Source organism: Taurulus bubalis, assembly GCF_910589615.1.
Source record: "Taurulus bubalis genome assembly, chromosome: 4".
Taxonomy (NCBI): domain Eukaryota; kingdom Metazoa; phylum Chordata; class Actinopteri; order Perciformes; family Cottidae; genus Taurulus; species Taurulus bubalis.
In genome coordinates this window covers 30,748,354-30,769,112 of record NC_136592.1, presented here as the reverse complement: position 1 = coordinate 30,769,112, position 20,759 = coordinate 30,748,354, and the positions used below count along the sequence as shown (strand labels likewise).

At 40.1% G+C, this 20,759-nt stretch overlaps 1 protein-coding gene across 1 annotated transcript; it reads right to left on the bottom strand.

Moving 5' to 3' along the window:
- Positions 1–8,695: 8,695 nt before the first annotated feature.
- On the bottom strand, positions 8,696–12,028 carry nkx2.4a (NK2 homeobox 4a; the record flags this gene model as incomplete). Its single annotated transcript, XM_079217023.1, has 3 exons — positions 8,696–9,387; positions 9,909–10,238; positions 11,962–12,028. 3 exons carry the CDS (start codon positions 12,026–12,028, stop codon positions 8,696–8,698), a joined length of 1,089 nt encoding a protein of 362 aa, XP_079073149.1.
- Between the last annotated feature and the right edge of the window lie 8,731 nt (positions 12,029–20,759).

Genomic DNA, 20,759 nt, shown 5'->3' with positions numbered 1-20,759 from the left:
ATTTGAAGACACTGTTATGGTTATGGTCTATACTGTTGGTCTGAGCTTAAATCCACATCAAATAACAAGGAATGGTTTCATGTATCATACAATCTGACTTCATACTGAAAAAAAAAAACTTTATTCACAATATAGAAAACATGCAAACCAACATCATGTGTTTATGATTCTTATTTGTTTTATGATTCACTTAGATATTAATAAACATAGTCCTAACTACACACAAAAGACGTGAAAACAGCAGAGATTCCCCAATAGGCCAATAGGAGATAAGGAAAAAGGCATTATTCATAACAGAAGCATCCAGCATGTACATCATTAAATACAGCGTTGAGATGCAAGGCTGCTTTACTTGTGTAGAGGTACATTAGTTCAATCATATTACTGAGTAGTACTTTTCATATAACATTTGTGCATGTCTTTTACCTGAGTATTAGTTATTAACACTTGTTTTCCTCGCATATGTTTTAGGTTATAAAATATAATGATGCAAGAGAGCTAATACAGTAATATGTGCGCAATCACCAACAGGTCTTCAATATTTTTTGAATACCCGTGCCGGATGTGTGTAAAGAAAGCCACCCATGTCACCTATTGAAGCTTAAAGTTGCATTTGACGACATCATACAATGTAATCCAGGGCACACCTACGGCCCATTGCAGATTGCAGTGTATTGACCACCAAATCCCCAATTGATGCCTTAATCAATACGGCAGACGGGGTAAGTAGGCAGGGGAAGGCTGCATGTGTGACACAAAGCCAGGATTAGGCCTGATTAGGGCAGTTTCTAACGTGTCCTGCTGATTAGGGGCCAGTGGATCTGACCGCTAATTAGCTGTGAAGTGTGGCTGGCCGCACAGGCAGGACAGTGGCAGGAGGAGGGGATGGCCGCCCAAAACCCGCCCCCCTCCCTCGTCCACTCACCGCCTCCACAAAAGGGTCCGGGGCTCTTTGATTGGGTCGTGCTGCATCGAGGAGAAGGGGAGTTGAAAAAGAATCCCATTTCCCTTTTGCTGTGCCACTACCCCCTGCTGGGTGGAGTCAATGTGCCCTTTCTGTGCCTTCGTATGACCAGCTGGCTACAGCGGGGCAAATAAACACTCCAGATCAACTGGCCAGTGTGACTCCCCTCTGAAACGGAGCCTTTGTCCCATGTGGATTGTGCCCTAATTGTGTCCCTGAGACAAATTCTAAGCGTGATTGTTATTTGCGCTGATGAGGTTTTAACAGACAGATAATACACAGAAGATACAAGTTACAAGTAAATAATAGACTCATGTTAGCCTGCTGGGAGGATAGAGGGAGACTCCCCACTTTTTCAACTTAGATGCAGATAGTTGAGAAACTAAAACGAAAAAAAAGAGCTTTTTTCTTGAAATAAAGCAGACCTTTAGTAAAAATGCAATACCACACTTTTGTTTCCGATCAAAAACGATGGACTTTGAGGACCTGTAGATCAGTGGTCTCCCAACATTTTGGGCTTGTATTCTCTTAGAATGAAACACTAGTGGGATTTTGCGGCCTTCATAATGTTCATGGCCTGAAGGGAACCTACTCTCTATTTCACAAGAAGTCAAAAAAAAGTAAACTGTGTCACACTTGTACATTTTGAATGTGATTCTCTGCTATCGCAGTAGTGATCCCATGACCCCTCCGGATTTTCTTGCGACACCTTTGAGTGAACTCGACCCTGGGTCGGGAACCACCGCTTCCGGCCTCAGTGTAAACCTTATCCTAAACATAGCCAAAATGATTCCACGTAACCTCAACCTGAAATGAACAAAACTTAGTAGAGTAATAAACCAGAAAATAAAGCCACCACTTTTTGAAGCATATGGCATTCAATTTGTTCTTGTCCTAGAAACTGACATTTTATGACTGTGGAATTATCGACGTCACAAATACCTCAAGCGATCTGCGTGTTTGCAGACGTAGAGGGGTATTCAGTTGTGTACCCGCATTTCCTCTCCCTGCCTCCACCCGGAGACCACCTGACCACAGCAACTCAAGAGGCAGACGGGAGAGAGAGTAAAGGAACATGGGATTTGGGGCGTAATCCTGTTTGTCCTCGGGGTCACATGCTCTACAGAGTTGGGATTGTCAGCTACAGTCTGGAAGTTTATTCGAGGGACAAACAGCAGTCTAATTGTAATTCCCTCTGGAGAGCAGTCAGTGTCTCCTGCTGAATGCTGGAGAGGAGGCAGGTTGCTGCAAGATGATAATTGAAAAGAAAGTGGGTGGTCCTCTTTGGCCCCCGTGGCCCTCTGGGACGGTTATATTGAGACGCCTGCGTGTTTTGGAGGGGGCAGATTACAGAATGTTATATTTGAAGAAACGATTATGTCCTTCTGGGCTTAATTTGACAGACGTAGCTATTGAGTGGTGGCTGTTTCTGTTATCTTTCGCCATTCATCTCAATGTGTGTGTTGATTTGTGTGTTTGGCTGTTTGCTGTTGGATCATCGTCCTCCATTAACCAGCTCTGAGAGCATTCTTTTTATTTTTTTTATTTTCAAGCGTCCTTGAATTTTCCAGATTGTTATTTTTCTTGCACAATTTCTAACTCCCTTTTTTTTCTCTGTTTTGTGTGTTTGCATGATGCACACCCATGTATCTCAAATTAAAATGCATGACATGCACATAAACACAATGATGGTACGGTGAGATTGCGTCTACATAAAGATAACAATACACATAAATAACACAAAGTAACGCACACTTACAAGCACAACTATGCCCTAGCCAACACACACTGATCTTATCCATTGCCTACCTTCATTGAACTGCTCTTCAGCCCTGGCCCTATTAACCAGTAATCCGCAGACTGGCAGCTGGCCATTACTGTGGCAACGGTGAGCTGGGAGAAAACTGCTTGCTGGTTCAAAAGTAAAGAGGACTGCTGTGAAGGACAGAGATGAACTCTTTTGTTCTGTAAATGTGTCTTTTTCATATTTCTGAATACAGGAAAAAACAATTTCTAACTCATTTTCACTTCAACTCTTTACATATTTGGACGTGACGATTAAATGTCTTTTATGCTCGCTTGATTTTTATTTTTTTTGTCGGTCGATTGAAACCAATTCCAAGGATGGAGTATAATTATATCATGTGTGGCCTTGCCGATATGACAGACAAACAGAGGAGCACAGGAGTATTTTGAATGGCTTACAAATCTCTTACAGAGAAGCTTTTCCTTCATGTCATGAAAAATATTGGTTACTTATGTTTAGAGTCAGCCATTTCAGCGCGTTAGTTAACTCATTTCCCCATTTCACTGCATTGATTTGGATTAGAAACATCTGATTTATAAACGGTGTGGAATGATACATTTTACTACATTTTTATGGTGACAAATGTGAATGAAAAGTATACATATTTTGGATTTTTTGGGGATTCCAAACTCCGAATGTAACATTGTTTAGCTTGAAATGCTTCCCTCACAGAGGCTGTGCATCATTGCAGTGCAGGTGTACAAAAACAACACAACCAACTTAAACTAACACACGTTGTGAGGCTCTGATGCATCTCCAGCATGTGTTGTCAATATCACAAGACGGAAAGGGTTCAAACGATATAGAAAGAAAAGAAAGAGTATACATAGGGATGGCGTGTAGCGTGTAGCGTGTAGCCCCCACACATGTCTCTCCCCAGTGAAGCAGGTCTTTCTCTAGCCTGCTGTCTCACAGTCCAAACACAGTGGCACCTCAGTAGGGGCTCCACGGCTGTAATAGATTTTAGAATTGGCTAAACTCATTTTCTTAAAGGAGTTTGTGGGACTTAATGAGGCATAACTAATGGAGGTCCCACAATCATCAGTGCCATGCTGGAAGCACCGTGGCAGGACAGAGCAGCCATTGATTCTTGCTTCAAACCACTTGAGTTCCTAATCAGCTTCTTTGGTTGTGCGTTTCAGGCCTGACAAACCCATTGTTGGCCTGTGTCGCTGGAGGTCAGTAGTTATTAGTGGCAACTGAAAACAGTTTCTCTAACTACTTATGAGCGAATTGAATAACATGCATAGGGGGACTTGGAGGGGGGATTACTGGCAGTGCAGCGAGTCCGGCCGGCGCAGGAGAGAATGTGACATGGTTCTCTAATAAGGGATGCTGCCCCCCTCACACACACACACACACACACACACACACACACACACACACCACACACACACACACACTCCTAACCTGGTCCTCCAACCCCCTCACTCCCCCAGACATTTGTGAATAGTCTTCAAAAGGTTGCTTTGACACTGCGATGCCTCGTATTGCTAAAAATATATTCATAGTAAGCAATGGAATTAGCCAATGCAAGTCCTAGTATAGCATATAATTGTATGTGGGCGCATGTGCGCGCGCGTGTGTTTGTGTGTGTGTGTGTGTGTGTGTGTGTGTGTGTGTGTGTGCATTTGAGTTAATGTTACAGTATCTTCAAAACCAAATGCAACGGTGAAAAAAAATGTGGTTTCATGTATTTAATTTCATGGAAATCTATTAGAGTGAGAATTGCTTTCTGAGTCCTCTGACCTTCTTGAAATGTTTTTTTTCCACTCTGTAGGAAGATGATTATTTTCAGGCTATTTTTTTTTTTCCAGCAATTGGAGAACTTTCTGCTTCCCGGGGCAAAGACTTGCAGACTTGCGGTGACTCATTCTTTGGAAACCGAGCAAATCCAGCAGGCACAGGTTTGTCATAGAAAAAGAGAAAGATTGTCTCTCCTTGGCAGAAAGCGAGGGCAATACACTAATTAAAATCTCGCTGTGTGTCTCTCAGAACTTGCCAATTCAATGCATTCACTCGCACAGTGGCATGAAAAGCAGACCTCGCCTCTCCTCATCATTTCTCATGGGGCAAGTTTGGGGAGCATTTCTGGGGAAGGAAGGAGAGAGGAGACGGAGTAAACGTTGTACTGACTTAATATCCACCCAGGAGGGCTATGTATAGCATATGTTATCATAAAAAAATACCATAAATAACATGAAATCCTCTCTGTAGAGGAGCCCCATTGTTCTGCCTTTACCTGTGTGTCTTCAGGAACAATCTTACTCATCCACTATATTCCAGTCCACTCCACAACCAGGCCAGACTCTGCTTTTAGATTTCTGTTTTAATTGCTTTTCTAGTTAAGACCAACAACACAAAGCAATTCCCCCATCCCGTTGTACCGGCAAAAAAACACACAAAAAAACAGTGAACTGTGTATGATGAGGGTTATATGTTTGCCCTATTTCTATGCAGCCAATATTGTTAAGCCCCTGCCAATTAGCGCTCTCTAGGTTGCTAGGTCGCCATGGTCAATTGAGGAACACATCAATAGGACTTGAAAAGGTTTCTCTGCGATCAGACCTTCTGACATATTAAGTAGAATAATGGGGAGGAAGGGAGTTTTTGGGGGGGATGCAGAGACTGAAGCCAGGCTTTCTTCTAAGTTCACATTTTGCAGTGCAACCTGTAATTACCTGAGAAGTATAGTCAAAACTAATCTTTGCATCAGGGGGAGAGATAATCCTACTAATGGCACTCATTCCCCGCTCTGATCAAAATATCTGCTTACGCGTGAGAGTACATTTTTATATAATGCATGTTTTATTTGGTTGCTTTATTTGTGCGTGTATGTGTGCGTGTATGTATGTGTGTGTGTGTGTGTGTGTGTGTGTGTGTGTGTGTGTGTGTGTGTGTGTGTGTGTGTGTGTGTGTGTGTGTGCATGCACTCATTTGAGGCATTGTGTGTGAGAATGTGTTGACCTGGGCGTCTATTTGTATGAACACATGTGCACACGCGTGTGTGGGTGTGGATGTTCTGCAGCTACGTGGAAGTAGCAGCTCACTCATACGGTAACACCGTGGCGGCTGCAGCCTCCAAAAACTTTCCAGACAGAGATGATGATGCCAGCACCAATTACAGTGGCCCGGCCTGTCTCATATATCCTTACAAAGAGAGGTACCGCCCGATAAAGCAAGAGAAGCAACAGGCACAATAGACAGTGATTACCAAGCATAGCCTATTAGTGTGCCATAACTATGGCTATTGAAAAGAGAAAAGAATGGCTTCACCTCCACTTTCATCTCATGTGGCACACCATCGAGAATCTTTGTTGACAGCTCATTCATGTCCTCAATTTAGGGACAGCATGTATCAGGAACACCTTGCAGCATCAAAGTGCATATTGTGGAATGCATTTCTCTTTTTAATGCTCCTATGAAACTCCCTTCTGATGGAGTTGTGGCGCTCAATCCAAATGTCAGGTGCATATTGGCTCTGATGCTTCCTTCGAGTGTAGGGATGATAGCACATATACATACAGCTGCCAGGTATGTGAAGGGGTTGGAAATGGGGGCTCTCCAAGGTCCCCATTGAGACACACTGATAGCCATCATCATCATCATCATCATCATCATCATCATCATCATCATCATCACCACAGGGTGTCATCAGCAAGGGGATTGAGAAGTAATTTCCAAACGTGTTTAAATGACCACAGGAAATGAAATGTTAGATGCTATTATCAGCATGGTGTATTAAAAAAAAGAAAAAGAGTTTTGGAGGACAGGAGCAAAGGGGAGCCGACACTGATGCTAAGTGATGACCTTAAACACTTTGGAGTTTGTTTGCACAAATCATTCATCATCTTCAAAAGACATTGATCAGAATGACGCTATAATGTAAGTGTGTGTGTGTGTGTGTGTGTGTGTGTGTGTGTGTGTGTGTGTGTGTGTGTGTGTGTGTGTGTGTGTGTGTGTGTGTGTGTGTGTGTGATGGAGGAGGGGAGGGGGTATGTGTGTGCATACAGTGTATAAAGAGTGTGTGTTTGAAAAATACATTAAAAACTAAGAAGATAAAAGTGAATGCATCAGAAAATAATGGGGATATTGGTTATCAAAAATTTAAATAACACATAATATACATAAACACTTGCATTCTTTGACAAGTCTTGATCTTTTGTAAATGTTTGTGATATATTTAGTCAAATAATGACATTATTACTAGTTTTAGATTCAAAATAAAAGAGATCTAAGTGATACATTTTTACTATGTATTTAGATAATAGTGGAATATTCTTATTATATCAAAAGTGTGTTAATCCTTATAATATATATATATCTTTTTAAGTAACGGAATTCCATACAACTCTTAGTTTCAAGGAAAAGTGAGTAATTGTAATGTAATGTCTTAAATCAATTACGATTGAGAAAGTTAAATTAAAAAGCATATATTTTTTTTTATTAGATTTTTGTAACTGATGGGAAGGGGACTTTTATTTTAGTATTTTGATAATTTAACGATCGGCCTGTACATAATAATAACACAAATAAGAATAATAATTTCAATAAGAATAAGAATGTTATGAATCTTAAGAATAAGAGCAATAACAATAACCATAATAATATTAATAACAATAATGATAATAACAATAATATTAATAATGTAATCAACTTTAATTCAGCATCATACTAATGCGAGGCATGTACACCATTCCTTTAGATAATATTCGTTCTTATAATAATTGCTTGTAATTGTGTATTTTATGGAAGCTCGCATTCACAATAAAATTGACATTGCGGCAAAACGAAAGTCTGGGCCCATTAAACATAGCACGATTCATATGTTTGATACGAAATACATGTATATTCATAAATCAAAGCATACATTAATGTGACTATTAAACCTGCTGGGAAGCTTTAGTGATTTTTAAAAGGGTGATTTCCCATCTGAGACTCCTTCCTCCATGAAAGGCAGCTCTCCAAAATGTCAGCTGAACAATGCTGGCTCCCTCATCGACCTTGCTTTCCTGCTCAATTTGGTCTCAATCACAACATAATGAAATTGCACTCCAAAACAGATCCCTTTTAAAAAAATTAGTTCTTCAGGAATAGCTCTCACACTTCAAGTTATTTATTGTTAACGTTCACTTGGTTTTGAAACATATACAGCAGCCATCACGCATTTGTTCCTTTTTAACTTACAAAAGAATAAAGAAAACATAGAAGTGGACGCAATAACGATTATTATACAGTTAAACGCATTCTTGTGTGTTAGCCAGATATACAATTCCCTACTTTATTTAATAAGTCTAAAGGAATACATTAGTTTACAATATTAATATGATAAAATATCAGGTTATCCCCGTAAATAAGGAGTGGTGGCTTAGTGTACTTCAAACCTGATCCCACCTCCCCTCCCTCCCCCTTCTCAACTCCCCCTTCGGTCCGAACTCAAGTGAAGCAGCGTTCCTTTTTGTTTCAACAACATAGACTACGTTTAAAACATCATGAGGAAGGTCCAAAACATGGATTACAAAAGGTCCAGAAACGTCATAATTGCTTTCAAGGGCAGCCATTTCTGTAATGTTCAAAAATAGACTCCCCTCTCAGAGATGTCAAGAAAATGTGCCCTGATCAGCTGGTGCGCCACTGTGCGCCTTGTCCCTTCCAAACCAAAGGCCCGCGTTTTCAGCCAGGCATATGTGCGTGGTGTGTGTATGTATGTATGTATGTATGTATGTATGTGTATGTGTATATATATATATATATATATATATATATATATATATATATATATATATATATATATATATATATATATATATATATATATATATATATATATAGTTAAGTTGTTGTTGTTGTTGTTGTTGTTGTTGCATGGGCTCCATCCGCAGGTTCACATAGAAAAAGTGAAAGTGACAGTACTGCTTGCAGTCCTACCACGTTCTGCCGTACAGGAGGTTTGAGCTGACCATGTTGCTGGTGTAATCTACAGCAGACGTGTCTATCTGGGCCATGTTGAGCTGGCTGTGCAGTGATGGCGGGCTGGGCGACATCTCCTCCAGCTCCATAGCGTTCACCTGCTGCTGGCTCTGATGCTGCCCGAGGCTGCTGGTCGGGGACGCGAGCACCACTCCGGCCCCGTTCTGTTGCTGGCTTTGTTGCTGGCTCTGTTGCACCTGTTGCTGGTTCGGCGTCGGCGTGTTGGAGCCGTTCTGACACGGTTTGCCGTCCTTCACCAGAACGGGCACGGCCACGCGCCTCGGGGACTGCTGCGCCTGCTGCTGGCACAGGTTACCGTCCTGTTGCTGCTGCTGCAGCTGCTGCGTCGCCTTGTCCTTGGCCTGGCGCTTCATCTTGTACCGGTGGTTCTGGAACCAGATCTTCACCTGGGTCGGCGTCAGGTGGATCATGCTGGCCAGGTGCTCCCTCTCAGGCGCCGACAGGTATTTCTGCTGCTTAAACCTCCTCTCCAGCTCGTAGACCTGAGCCTGCGAGAACAGGACGCGCCGCTTCCTCCTGGGCGCAGCGTGGAGGACTGGCATGGACTTGGACGGGTCTGCCATTCCCGAGAGACTCCCCATGCCGCTCATGTTCATACCTGTGGAAGGTCCCATGAATCTAGAAACTTAAAAATATACATACATATATGTGCGTTCAATAAACAGAAGAGGAGAACACTGTTTCGCCTGAAGTAGTCTTTATTGATTATTGGCTGATAAGTGTTGAAGCTGGTAATTAGCTTAACAAAACACACTTCATAATAATAACAATACAAATAATAACAATAATAAAATTATTAAATAATAATAATAATAATAATAATATTATCTAGGTATTGATTTGAAATATGTTCTCATGCCAAAGGTAAATAAGAACCAGTCATGAAAGAATGATCTCCTTTTCAGTTTAGCCGCCAGAAATATCCCTTTTAAAGGAAATACGTCATCAAATATATGTACACTATTTGAATTAACGTGTTATTGTTAGCCCCCAACGGTGAATTAAATATTATAAGAAAGCGATACATATTAATCCCGGTGCGCTTTCCTCCCTCGTTGTTGAAATGTTTCTTTTTCTTTTTTTTCTTTGTTATAAACGACGAAATAAAAACGAGTGAAATGTGAATAAGTGCAGTAAAGAACTTACTTGTGGAGTATCTCGGATCGGGGTTGCTGCTGTACCACCCTGTTGCTGCTGCACTATTCCGCATGCTTTCCTGGTACGACGGGAGGTCTCCCATGTTTCCAATGCTTCCATTGCAGTATCCCCCCATTGCGCTGTGGGAGAACTGGGAGACGGTGTGCGGCATGTGGTACGCGGTGGCCACGGTGGCGTTGTGGCCCATGGTGTGCTGTTGCATGCCGGTCTGCATCTGAGGCTGTCGGTAGGCTCCCAGTGGAGAGGTTAGGTTCCCTGCGCCGTCCATGGCACTAAACTTCTTGTAGGTCTCCTCGATTGGACTCAAAATATCTGTCACTGAAAAAGGCGTAGTGTGCTTTGGGCTCAACGACATGATTCAGAAAGCAGGTAGATTTTTTGTGTTTGAGCAGATCAACCGTGTTGTTGTATCGGCTCTCTCCTTAGTTGATGTCTACGTAAGAGAGTGCTTGTAGAGCGCCTGAGATCCTATTGATCGCCTTGGAGAAGGAGGCGAGCCCAGGGCGCTCTTAGCCCGGGTTTATTGGAGCCAGGAGCCAGATTTACGACAAACACAGGGGGCGGAGCAAAACTCCTAAACCATCAAACAATAGTCATTGACATGTTGGGGAAATAATTCATGCAAATACACGTTGCTCTATATTAAGTTGTATAAAAACGACAGCACACATGTATGATTCTATCCTTTCTGCCAGCTATAAACAGGTGAGAATAACCCATTATGTTCTGCGCATCAGCTGATCTGACCACATATGACTATTTTGCGTCAGGAGGGAATTCCACTCTTTCTAGAAACTTTGAGAGCACTTTGAACAGACATAAGGGCCACCGAGTATCATCAAAGAGGCACAATGAAGTTGTATGACCGGCTCATTTATGCTTCTTAAGCATCATTTTGCCCCAGCAGAAAGAAAGGGGACAAGTCCAAATTAGCTCAAAATGACAACGTGCTGAAAGGGAGCGGCAATAACCTGTGAGTATATCACCTAACATCCGCAATCAGGACAAGGGATGTACTAAACAGCATTTATAGATTATATTTGCCAAAACTGATACAGTTTTTCTGACACTAATTCCACTTGTTCGTGGAAATGAATAAGGAGAAGTCACATTTATATTGATTTCTTAGGAGAAAAAACCCATTATTCATCCGACTTAATGCAATTTGGAGACAACTTTCTGAGCATCAAACCCTCAAGTCTGGTCACTATGCAGTAATAACACTTTGCAGTCTTGACCTGACATTGTAATCTCTGAGCAAACTGACTGGCGCCAGGGGAAGAATCAGAGGAAGAGACACAACGGGGGGGTCAAAAGAGAAAAGAGCTGCTACAAACTGCCATAATGAACACCAGTTAGTGTAGCTTCCCATTACATTGCCTAACACGGATCTAGAACGCATGGCTCATAACCATCCAATAATTGAGAGGGATAGCTGAACGCCTAAAATCATCACAATACTGATGATATGTTTTTCATCAGGAGCAGGTGTTCTGCGTTGGGCTTCTTTTCTACACGTGCAATGTGTTCCCTTCTCCCTTTATTGGAGGAATGAAGCACTCGTCTCCATGAAGCCACTAATGTAATTTAGCATGGCATGGAAGCAAGTAGCTGCCTACCGTAATTGAGCAGTTGAAGACGTGACATGGTCAGCCATCAATTAAATCGACGTATATCAAGAACTCCAATCTCCGGTTAAGTTGATTGCCTGATTGTGATCAATCATATCTCAGTATTCCAAATGTATTCTCTTTTTTGTTGTGGTCGATAGATGCCTGGGTTCCGCAGATGATTTAATGTGAAGTGGTTGGACTGTATTGTTGTTGAGGTAAAAGCAAACAGTGGATGCGTATTCCAAAGTCAGCTGGAGTTGACAGAAAAATACCGGAAAAAAACATCCTAAAATTAAAAATGTGTTTCACCAAAAGTGTGCAAACCAAATGCTCCCAGTAAAAAAAGCACAAAATAAATCACATTTCTATCAGAGTATCACTAATAATAAAAAAAACGACTTATTTCATATTAAATACATATTTCATACCTGCAAATATGCCTGTTCTTGCCCAGACTTCGGTGCGCCTCTTCCACTCTTGCAGCAGCGGCAGCATGGTGTCTTTTCATGGCGAAGAGAAAGGTAGGCCTCGGCCCAGACCTCTAGCATTATGTAAATGAGGCAAACCTCTCAACCTTGTGGATTACTGAGTCAGAGAGCAGGACCCTGGTCCACAGACCCTCCACATTACGATCCCATAAAAATCCGGAGCTGCTTGGCTGCATGCAACGCTTTTGAGGGCTTATGGTGCACATTTATATAGTTGTCAATCTAAGTAAACTTTTTTTTACTGCCATGTGAATATAACGTGACCAAAAGGCACCGGGGGAGCACGGACGCGCCAAGGAGCTGAGAAGAAGGCCCAGCAAAGGTTTGTCAATAAATCGGACACATTTATAGAGAAAATAGTAATAGAATAATAATTAAAGTGCTGAACTTGTATTATTTTTTCCTTTTCCCCCAGCTGTTTATGTTGATAGTTATATAGCTGGTTGCTGTTTGTTCACGCTACAACAGCGTGTGTGATGATGAATGCTGAGAAATATGCTACAATATATTCATATGAACTAGCTACACTGACCCTTGCCGCCCCAAGGAGAATACGTGGAATCCCTGGTTCCTGCATGGTGAGGAAACATGTATTCCATCCCCGGAATTACGCACGGGCCGATGTGCTTCTTTGCGGTGAAACTGTCTTGTATTCACCTGCAGATACACGCTAATAATTCGGCTCTTTGATTAACTTCAGTGTCAAACCTTTTCGGTCATTTCACTCAAAATATTTCCCAAGCTTTTAAAATGACTTAATTGCTTACATGCAAATTACATTCTGTAATAAAAGAATGACAACCAAGTGTCCCATGTGTGCCAAGAATTGCTTGCCACCACTAAACCATCTATTGTGCGCATTAATGATACGACTTATTGGTGCAAAATTGCCCTCTCAAAATAAACAGTGCTGGCTGGGGATATTTTAACCAATTTGACAGTATATGATGTGGAAGCGTTCTTCGAGCATTTAAGTGTTGTTGACCAGAACCAAATAACAAGCCATTTAATGTAGTTTATATTATAGAGACAATCTTTTTCCCGATATCATCACCCCCTCAGCTCAGCTCAGCACAGCAGATGGACCAAAGCGCCTGGTTACTGAAGTGCTTTTCTCCATCTCGTCGTTGTTGGTTCAATACCCTGAGAGATGTGGAGAGATGGCTTAAGGGCCAGGGTCGTGACCTGCAACCTCAGCCAGTCACCGGCCGAGTGGAAAGTGCAGAAAACATGGGGATTTATTTAGTCTTAAATCGCGAACTTAACTTTTAACTTTCTCTCTCTAATGCGATTTAAAGAAATAAGAAAAACGGGAAGAGGTTCCCAGATTTGTATGCAGATATTTTTTTGTGATTGAATAGTGAATAATAGAAATAAAATAATGATATATTACAGATCATTGATGCCAGTGCAATGCTACAATAAAACCAAAATCCAGTTGTAATCCTGTGTGCGTAATTTACGCACGACCTGAGAACATACTGAACATATGGGAACATATATTCTGTTTTTGTCTTGTGCCTCTTAATACACTTATTATATGTATTGTTGTTTGTTATCGGATATGTTAAAGGTACATCAGCCACTTAAGTATTGCGTCTTGCTATATTCAAAAAACAGAGCTAGACTTAGAAAGGATTGTGTCCTTCTAAAGAGTCATTACGCAGGATTGCTTCATTTATGACTGTAAATCTACCTCAAAATGTGAGGAGAAATATAAATATACTCAATTAGAAAATAATGTTAAGCTATGTGAAGTCTTCTAAGTTTTATATTATAAATCATGTAATGTCTGGCAACAGAAACAGTCAAATTCACGTGTGTTTATTCAAATGAAATACAATTACTGGCGATATAAATGTAAGTTGATTGCAGAATATCTTGTAAGGCGTTTTCTTCCAAGATATTGAACGACTTTTGTATTTTCTTGGAGCGTTATTACGCATGCATTATACAATAAACCAATGTTGAACCTTTTCTGAAAAATGAATCTTGCAACCCCACAAATGAAACGTCTTCCTCACCCCACATTTAGGATTTCAGCCACCACACATCTGCATTGTGGCCGGAGTGGCTGTATTGATGAGGACTTTTGCGGGGGGAAATTCCACACCTGCAAGTCAGTGTAGTACCATTTAGATCAAATACTTTCTCTCCCCTTAAATCCCCGGGCAGTGTGAGAGTAAAAAGCGGGCAGGTGCATATCTTTCAGCTGCACTACTTGAAACAGTGCGGTTCCTCAGCTAAGTAGGTTAAAGGTCCTCCCAAGTGGAGAAAGTATGCGGCAGGCCTCTTGAAGACCGTATTCTTCTGCGGGAGTTTGCATTCATACACAATTAATGTCGCTTGATGGACGAAATGATGCTAATAGGGCGCCAAAAACCCGAATGTGGGCTTTTATTGGGATGCTGACCATAATCTGACAGCTGCGGAAAATGGTGGAGAATTGAAATTTGTAATAGGATTAGAGAGCAGACGTTCTTTACGGTTCACTGTGCAGCACTTCATTTACCTGATTAAGTTACAGCAAAGGTTATAATCAGACAGGGAACTGTACGGTGGAGGAGGGAAGCCGATGATGGCCATGTTGCTAATTGTTTGTTTTTTCCCCCTGGATACAGATTTTACTGTAACTTGTGGGCCTGTGTAATTACTGGAAGCGCATTCTTAAATTCTCTGTGTTGCCTAAAGGAGCATTGAGCTTTCAAGCCACCAAAGACAAAAACAGAGGGGTGTAGCATGACACAAAACTGATGATGATAGAAGAAGCTTATTGTTTGATATTTTGTAAAAGAGATGCAGCTAATTTGTATGTCTTACTTTGGAAAAACCTGTACCCTCTGCTGTGAGATTGCAGGAAGTGAAGTCAAAGAAATATCAAAGAAATATATTCAATTTACCAGCAAGTCTGACTTAATGGTTCTTTCACAGGTGAAATGTTATCAGTGTCTTTTTTAGTTTGAGACCAAGCTGATCAGCTGTCTCTGCAAATACAAAACACATGTTTGTATTTCTAAGAAAGCTAAAATCATGTGTGCGGTACAGCCATTTTTCTTATGAAATATAATTGTGTTTATCAAGATTTAAACTTTAATCAGAGATCACACGTCACACATAAACGTCACTCCTGTAATTGTGTTCAAACTATCAGTTTTAAAGAATGTTTGCAATAAATAAATGAATGCATGACTCAATACACATAAATAAATACATTCTGTCCGTCTATTGCTTGAGATTTGGAGGGAAAAAGCCCAAAATCCACGTTTCCGGGTCTGAAGCAGCTTTAGCCTCCTGCAATGTGAGGTGCTCAGGGTTCTGTGAGGGCTGCTGTCCGCTGCATTGTTTTGAGTGGCAACATTTTAGCATAGCTGCTCTCTTTTGTGACAACAATTTAAAAAAAAAGCAGATCAATGCAGATGACCAAGGCTGTAAGGGTGCCTGGTTGGTCCACTTCTCTGCTGCATTAATCGTGGCGGCGGTGAGGGCAGGTAAACAAAGCTGTTGGAGAGTTTGGTTGTGACTCAACCACGGCTCACTCTGGCTTTGTCTCACTTACCCATGTGGCAATGCGTCTCTGCCAATCTCCCCCCGCGACAATTTGCCCTTGGCAGCCAATTGTTGTGATAAGATGAGGCCTGTTTGATGACACGTCCTGAAATTCATATACACAAATGTGCCTCGCTCCATTGCAGAAAGCATTTTAGTGTTCAAGGATTGGAGATTTTAACAGTTTTTTACTGTCATCAAAGTTAGAGCTGTTTGATAGTTTGTGTGTCTTGCCTTTTGTTTATTGATATTTTGATTCTTTATTTTTTTTAAGCTAAATTTCCATCATATTAATATTTTTTTCTGATTAAAAAAAATAAAAAAATGAAATAAAAACAGGGTGGCAGGTTTATACCAATTCAAAAATAATTGTCACACTTTCAGTATTTTTTTTTTGCAATGTGGCCTTTTTCAGGAATGTGCATGCTGAGTTATTTTACTTTTAAATTAATTTTGAGTTTTGGTGCTGTATAGAAAAAGTTCAGCTGCTACCATTCCAGACATGTCACACCATCATCTGTGGTAAAAGAAATAATAATAATGATCAAATGAGATGGTTTTACAGCTGAAATGCATGCAAATGGCTGAAATCTGAATCAAGTGGTTTCCTGATGTCCATTTATGCCGCAGGAATTCATTTATTCGGGTTGTTTTCATGCAGCAGTCAAGAGATGCATCTTCTGATCAAAAGTTTCAGAGCACTTTGAGTGCTGTATGTGGAGACGGAAACTTTTTGAAATGGCTTCACAACTCAACAATGGAAATGTGCATATTTCTACCTGTCTGTTTATCCCCACTTTGGGATGCTTTTATCTCGTAGGCCACCTGATAGCCTACCATTATTTGGATGAATCCACATAAACACATCACAAAAACTACTTCAAATTCTGAATGTATTGATCCTGACAGATACGAGCACTCACCACGTGCTGCAATTTAGCATATCAAGTCGAAGCCCCTTTTTACTGGGATGCCGCGAAAAGATTAAAATGTTCATTTCTGTTTTCTTTTCAGAAGATGAGCACTGAATCAACTGCTGCATGGGGTGTGCCAGTAAAATATGATCTGCAGAACGACGAAAACACAATGGGAGTATACCTCAAAAAAATGTATTAGGTATAATACGTATTGATATATTGTAAATTAGTTAAATATTCCTAATGTGTGCAAATAATCACCATTGAACTGTGTGATTCATCAGAATATTTTTTACAAATAATTATTTATTGGTTTGCTCAATTTATAATTTTTTAAAACTTAATTTCTGTCTTGTATAGTGTGAATTTATATTTGACCCTGTCATAAAAATAAACTAAATCATTCATTGATATTAACAATTGTTATTGATATCATTCAAATAAGACTGTTTTTGTGTTACATCACAGCATTATTTCGCATTGGACAATATTGCAGTTAATATTTTATATTATTTTTCATTTTATTTTGCTAAGTACAGTCATCAAATGCATACTTTTATACACTGACTATTTGTTTGAAAAAAAGGTTTAATGTGTCTAAAATCGGTTGACAGATTATACTTCAAGCCTAAAAAAAAAAGATCATAAAAGGGGGCATTGTTTTTAATGCCTTGCTCGAGGACATATGTGGTTTCCAATGTTGACTTGTTGAATTAAACCAGAAATATTTCTGTCCAAGAACTTGATTGATGTTCACTTAACAGTAGTTAATAGTTATTAAGTTATTTAAAGATACATATTATAATGGAAATTATGTGAATTTACCCAAAAGAAAAGTTAGAAAACACTGTTTCTTACATAAGCTGTTAAAGGTTAATGACACTGCTATAGCAATAATCTTGTGTAAAATGTTAATTTTAAAGTCAAAATATAAAGCTAATATCCCGCCTATTCAGCTTCTGTCGCCTTCTCTAATATTAACATCCATGTGAACAATGTCCTGCTAAATTCTTCCAGTATTTCTTTAGTGGCCATTAGAGGAACTACATCAAGATAAAGGAAAAAGGTCAAAGCCATTAATGTCCAGAGCCCCAATAATAACAACAGCAACAACACTATGTAAAGTTTGTTTTTCTTGATACTGCAATGAAGAACATACAAGCATCAGAGTGAAATGTGCACCAAAGCACATGTTGTGAGATACAGGAAGTGTTTTAAACCAAGGGGAGAGCTGACTGAAGAGAAGTTGTTAGTGAGAACAGTGTAACTTAAACTATACTAAACCACGGGGCTTGAATTACATCAAAACTCTTTGAACCATACGAGGTGACATGAAATGTTCTTTCACACAAATCAGTTCACCTCTTAAATGTGTCATGTGCATCTCTTTATATTTTTATTGAGAAAAAAAATAAAACCATGTATATTACAGCTTATACAATTATAACAATGCATAAGGGTGAAGGAGTGTTTTAAAATCAATATGTAAGCTCACATTATATGCTTCCAACTATTTATTTTTATTTTTGAGTCCCTTAACTTTTCTGTAAATATGAATAACACCTGGTGCAAACTTCAATAAAGTAGATCCTGGACTTGTAAAAGCAGGGCAGATTAATATGGTAAGTAAATCACATGATTTAGTTTAAAAAAAAGCCCACATCTAATGTTTATGGTAGTCCTCAGTATTGTTATTAATTTAGTTAACATCCTCACATCTCTTCACTGCTACTTCATGCTCATTGTGTATAAGTTATTGTTTTCAATATAATACAATAAAATATGGTCAAATACAATAATTATCACACAGTTTGCACTATACAAGCATTTATTATCATAGTGTATAACAAATAATTAATTAATACATCATTTGTTTACAAGCACACAAATTATATTCAGTTTTGACAAAATCTCCAATACATCATTTGTAACTATTGCAATAGTAAAGCCCCAAAGGTGGAACCACACAGCTTTTAAAACATCTTAAATATGAATATATTCACATGTGTAGTATTTCTCATCTGATATATGATGATATATTTGCATTAGGAGGTGTTTTATGATGTGGCTCATGCTCTTTTACACATCCTGCAGTCAATGGTGCGTAAAAAAGCACAATATTCCAAATGAGTTTGTTCTGTTTCATTGAATCATGCTGAGAAATGCAAAACCTCACAAAGAAATCCAACACAGGGCGACATGTTCCCTCATCTTTGGTTTGAATCCCTTCGTCTGCCTTGCTGCTGCTGTACAGTAATAACAAGTCATCCCGGGGCTAATGGCTCTCTTGTTTGTTGGTTTTGTCTCGTCGTGTTCCAGTGGTTCTTTCTCTCTGGAAGGATGTCAGCTCTCTGTGCCTCCATCCCTGAGGACGCTTGATGTCATCTTGTCTACCTGATCATTACACGACCTGCTCTTCTCTACAATGCTGCCCTCTTGCTGTACCGCCACTTGAAATGCTTGGCTGGCCTCTTGTCTGAAACCATCGTGAAATTGTGTGCTAAAACGCTGCAGACTGTTCCTCCTCTCTCCTCCATCCAGCCATGTGTGCAGGAGCCAGAAAAAGATTCCTCCACTCGGGCGACTGCTGCTCAGTCAAAGAGAAAACACACAAAACACCCTTCAGCCGCCTGCCACCGCTCACAGCTTGTATTTCATTTATTGACGTTTGCAGTGCATGCTATTTTACAGCCCAAGCACACTTAATGGAGACATACAAAGGCACATGAAAAAAACAAGTTTATATTGTGTTTTTTTTATGATTTACAGCATTAAACACAACGCACAGGTGCCAATAATAAAATGAATGATGGCCGAGTTCCATTTAGCTGCTTCAGTTGCAGGGTCCTGGCATCGTGGTTGCTGGCTCCTTGTCACTGCCATTGCAAACATTCGTAATATTGTCCTTTTACCTCCTGTGAAAAGTCACAAGATGGACTCCGAAAAGTACAATGTGCCCTGCACGATGTCAGTGCTTACGGCTAAAACGCCCCAACAATTCATCATCATTCACGACAACACTGATGGACAAAACACACTTTGAGTCACTGTGTTTTAGTTCAAACTCTGTAAATGATCCAGATAATGAAGGACTGAACAACAAATGTGAAAATGATGTGCTGTGCATACTAAAGGTTAGCTTTATATAAGCTTCAGATACATTGTAGAAAAAGAGGTCTATGGATGTTGCCCCTATCACTTCCAGAGAAAGTGCATTATGAGACTGGCCAGTATGAACAGGAGGAATGACCATTTTAAGACAGAGTAATGAAATATTGTGAACCTTTAATGTATACCATATTTATATAGGTCTATTATACATCCATTTTCTATTGTGTAACATAGCAATCACTCTGTAAACTTGATAAACAAGGTTGTCAATTAACATCAGAACCATTTATTTGCTAGGTATGTTACACGTACAAAGACTTTGTCTTAAAGTGTAATGTGTATTTAGATATGAAGTATGAAGGGATGCACATTGTAAACTCTTCATTTCTTTCCATCATTCATTAATGTCAGGTGGTCTGACCATGGCTGCAGTGTCTGCACTGGAGAGGTAACACACAGTGAAGGCCCGCTGCCCCGCTGCTGGACCTCTTCTTGAGGGTGAAGAGTCTTGCTCAAGAGCACCTCAGTGGCATCTGCAGAGCGAGGGGACTCCTCTAATCATGGTAGTAATATAGGGCAGTGATTCTCAGTTTTCAGTGGGTTTCCTTGGCAAAAAAAACCCAACTTGTTTTGCACTTGTCCCTCCATGTTTTCAGCAGCGTGTGCCAGGTTGGGTCAAACCATCCTGATATGGGGGAGACTCTGGGTTTTTAGGATAATTTAATTAAACAGCCTACTGACTATAAAATTCACAACTGATGGCGCTGCCTGCATGACAGGAAAAAACTCGGGGGTCGTGAGGAGAATTGAGTGCTGTTTCATTTTCTGTAAAGCACAATGTGTTTCAGTATTTACTGATGAGGTAATCACAAGAAAAGTTAATTTTGCATATATGAATCCTTTTGCATTGTACTTTTTGTTTAATGTATTTTGAATTTGTGGAAAAGCTGCTCCTCAAGACCGTGACTGTTTCCATAGGAAAGTGTTTGTCATAAATTCAGTGAGTGTGTGTTCTCAGCTAAAGTTAGGTCATTTGAGTCTTTTTGAAACTACTTCTTAGTTATTGGACTTTTTTATGTGTGCATGAAAGCTGATGAGTCTGTTTAAAAATAGCTGAAGCTTCTGAATGGTTATGTATGTTGTAATACCTCGTGTCCTGAAGAT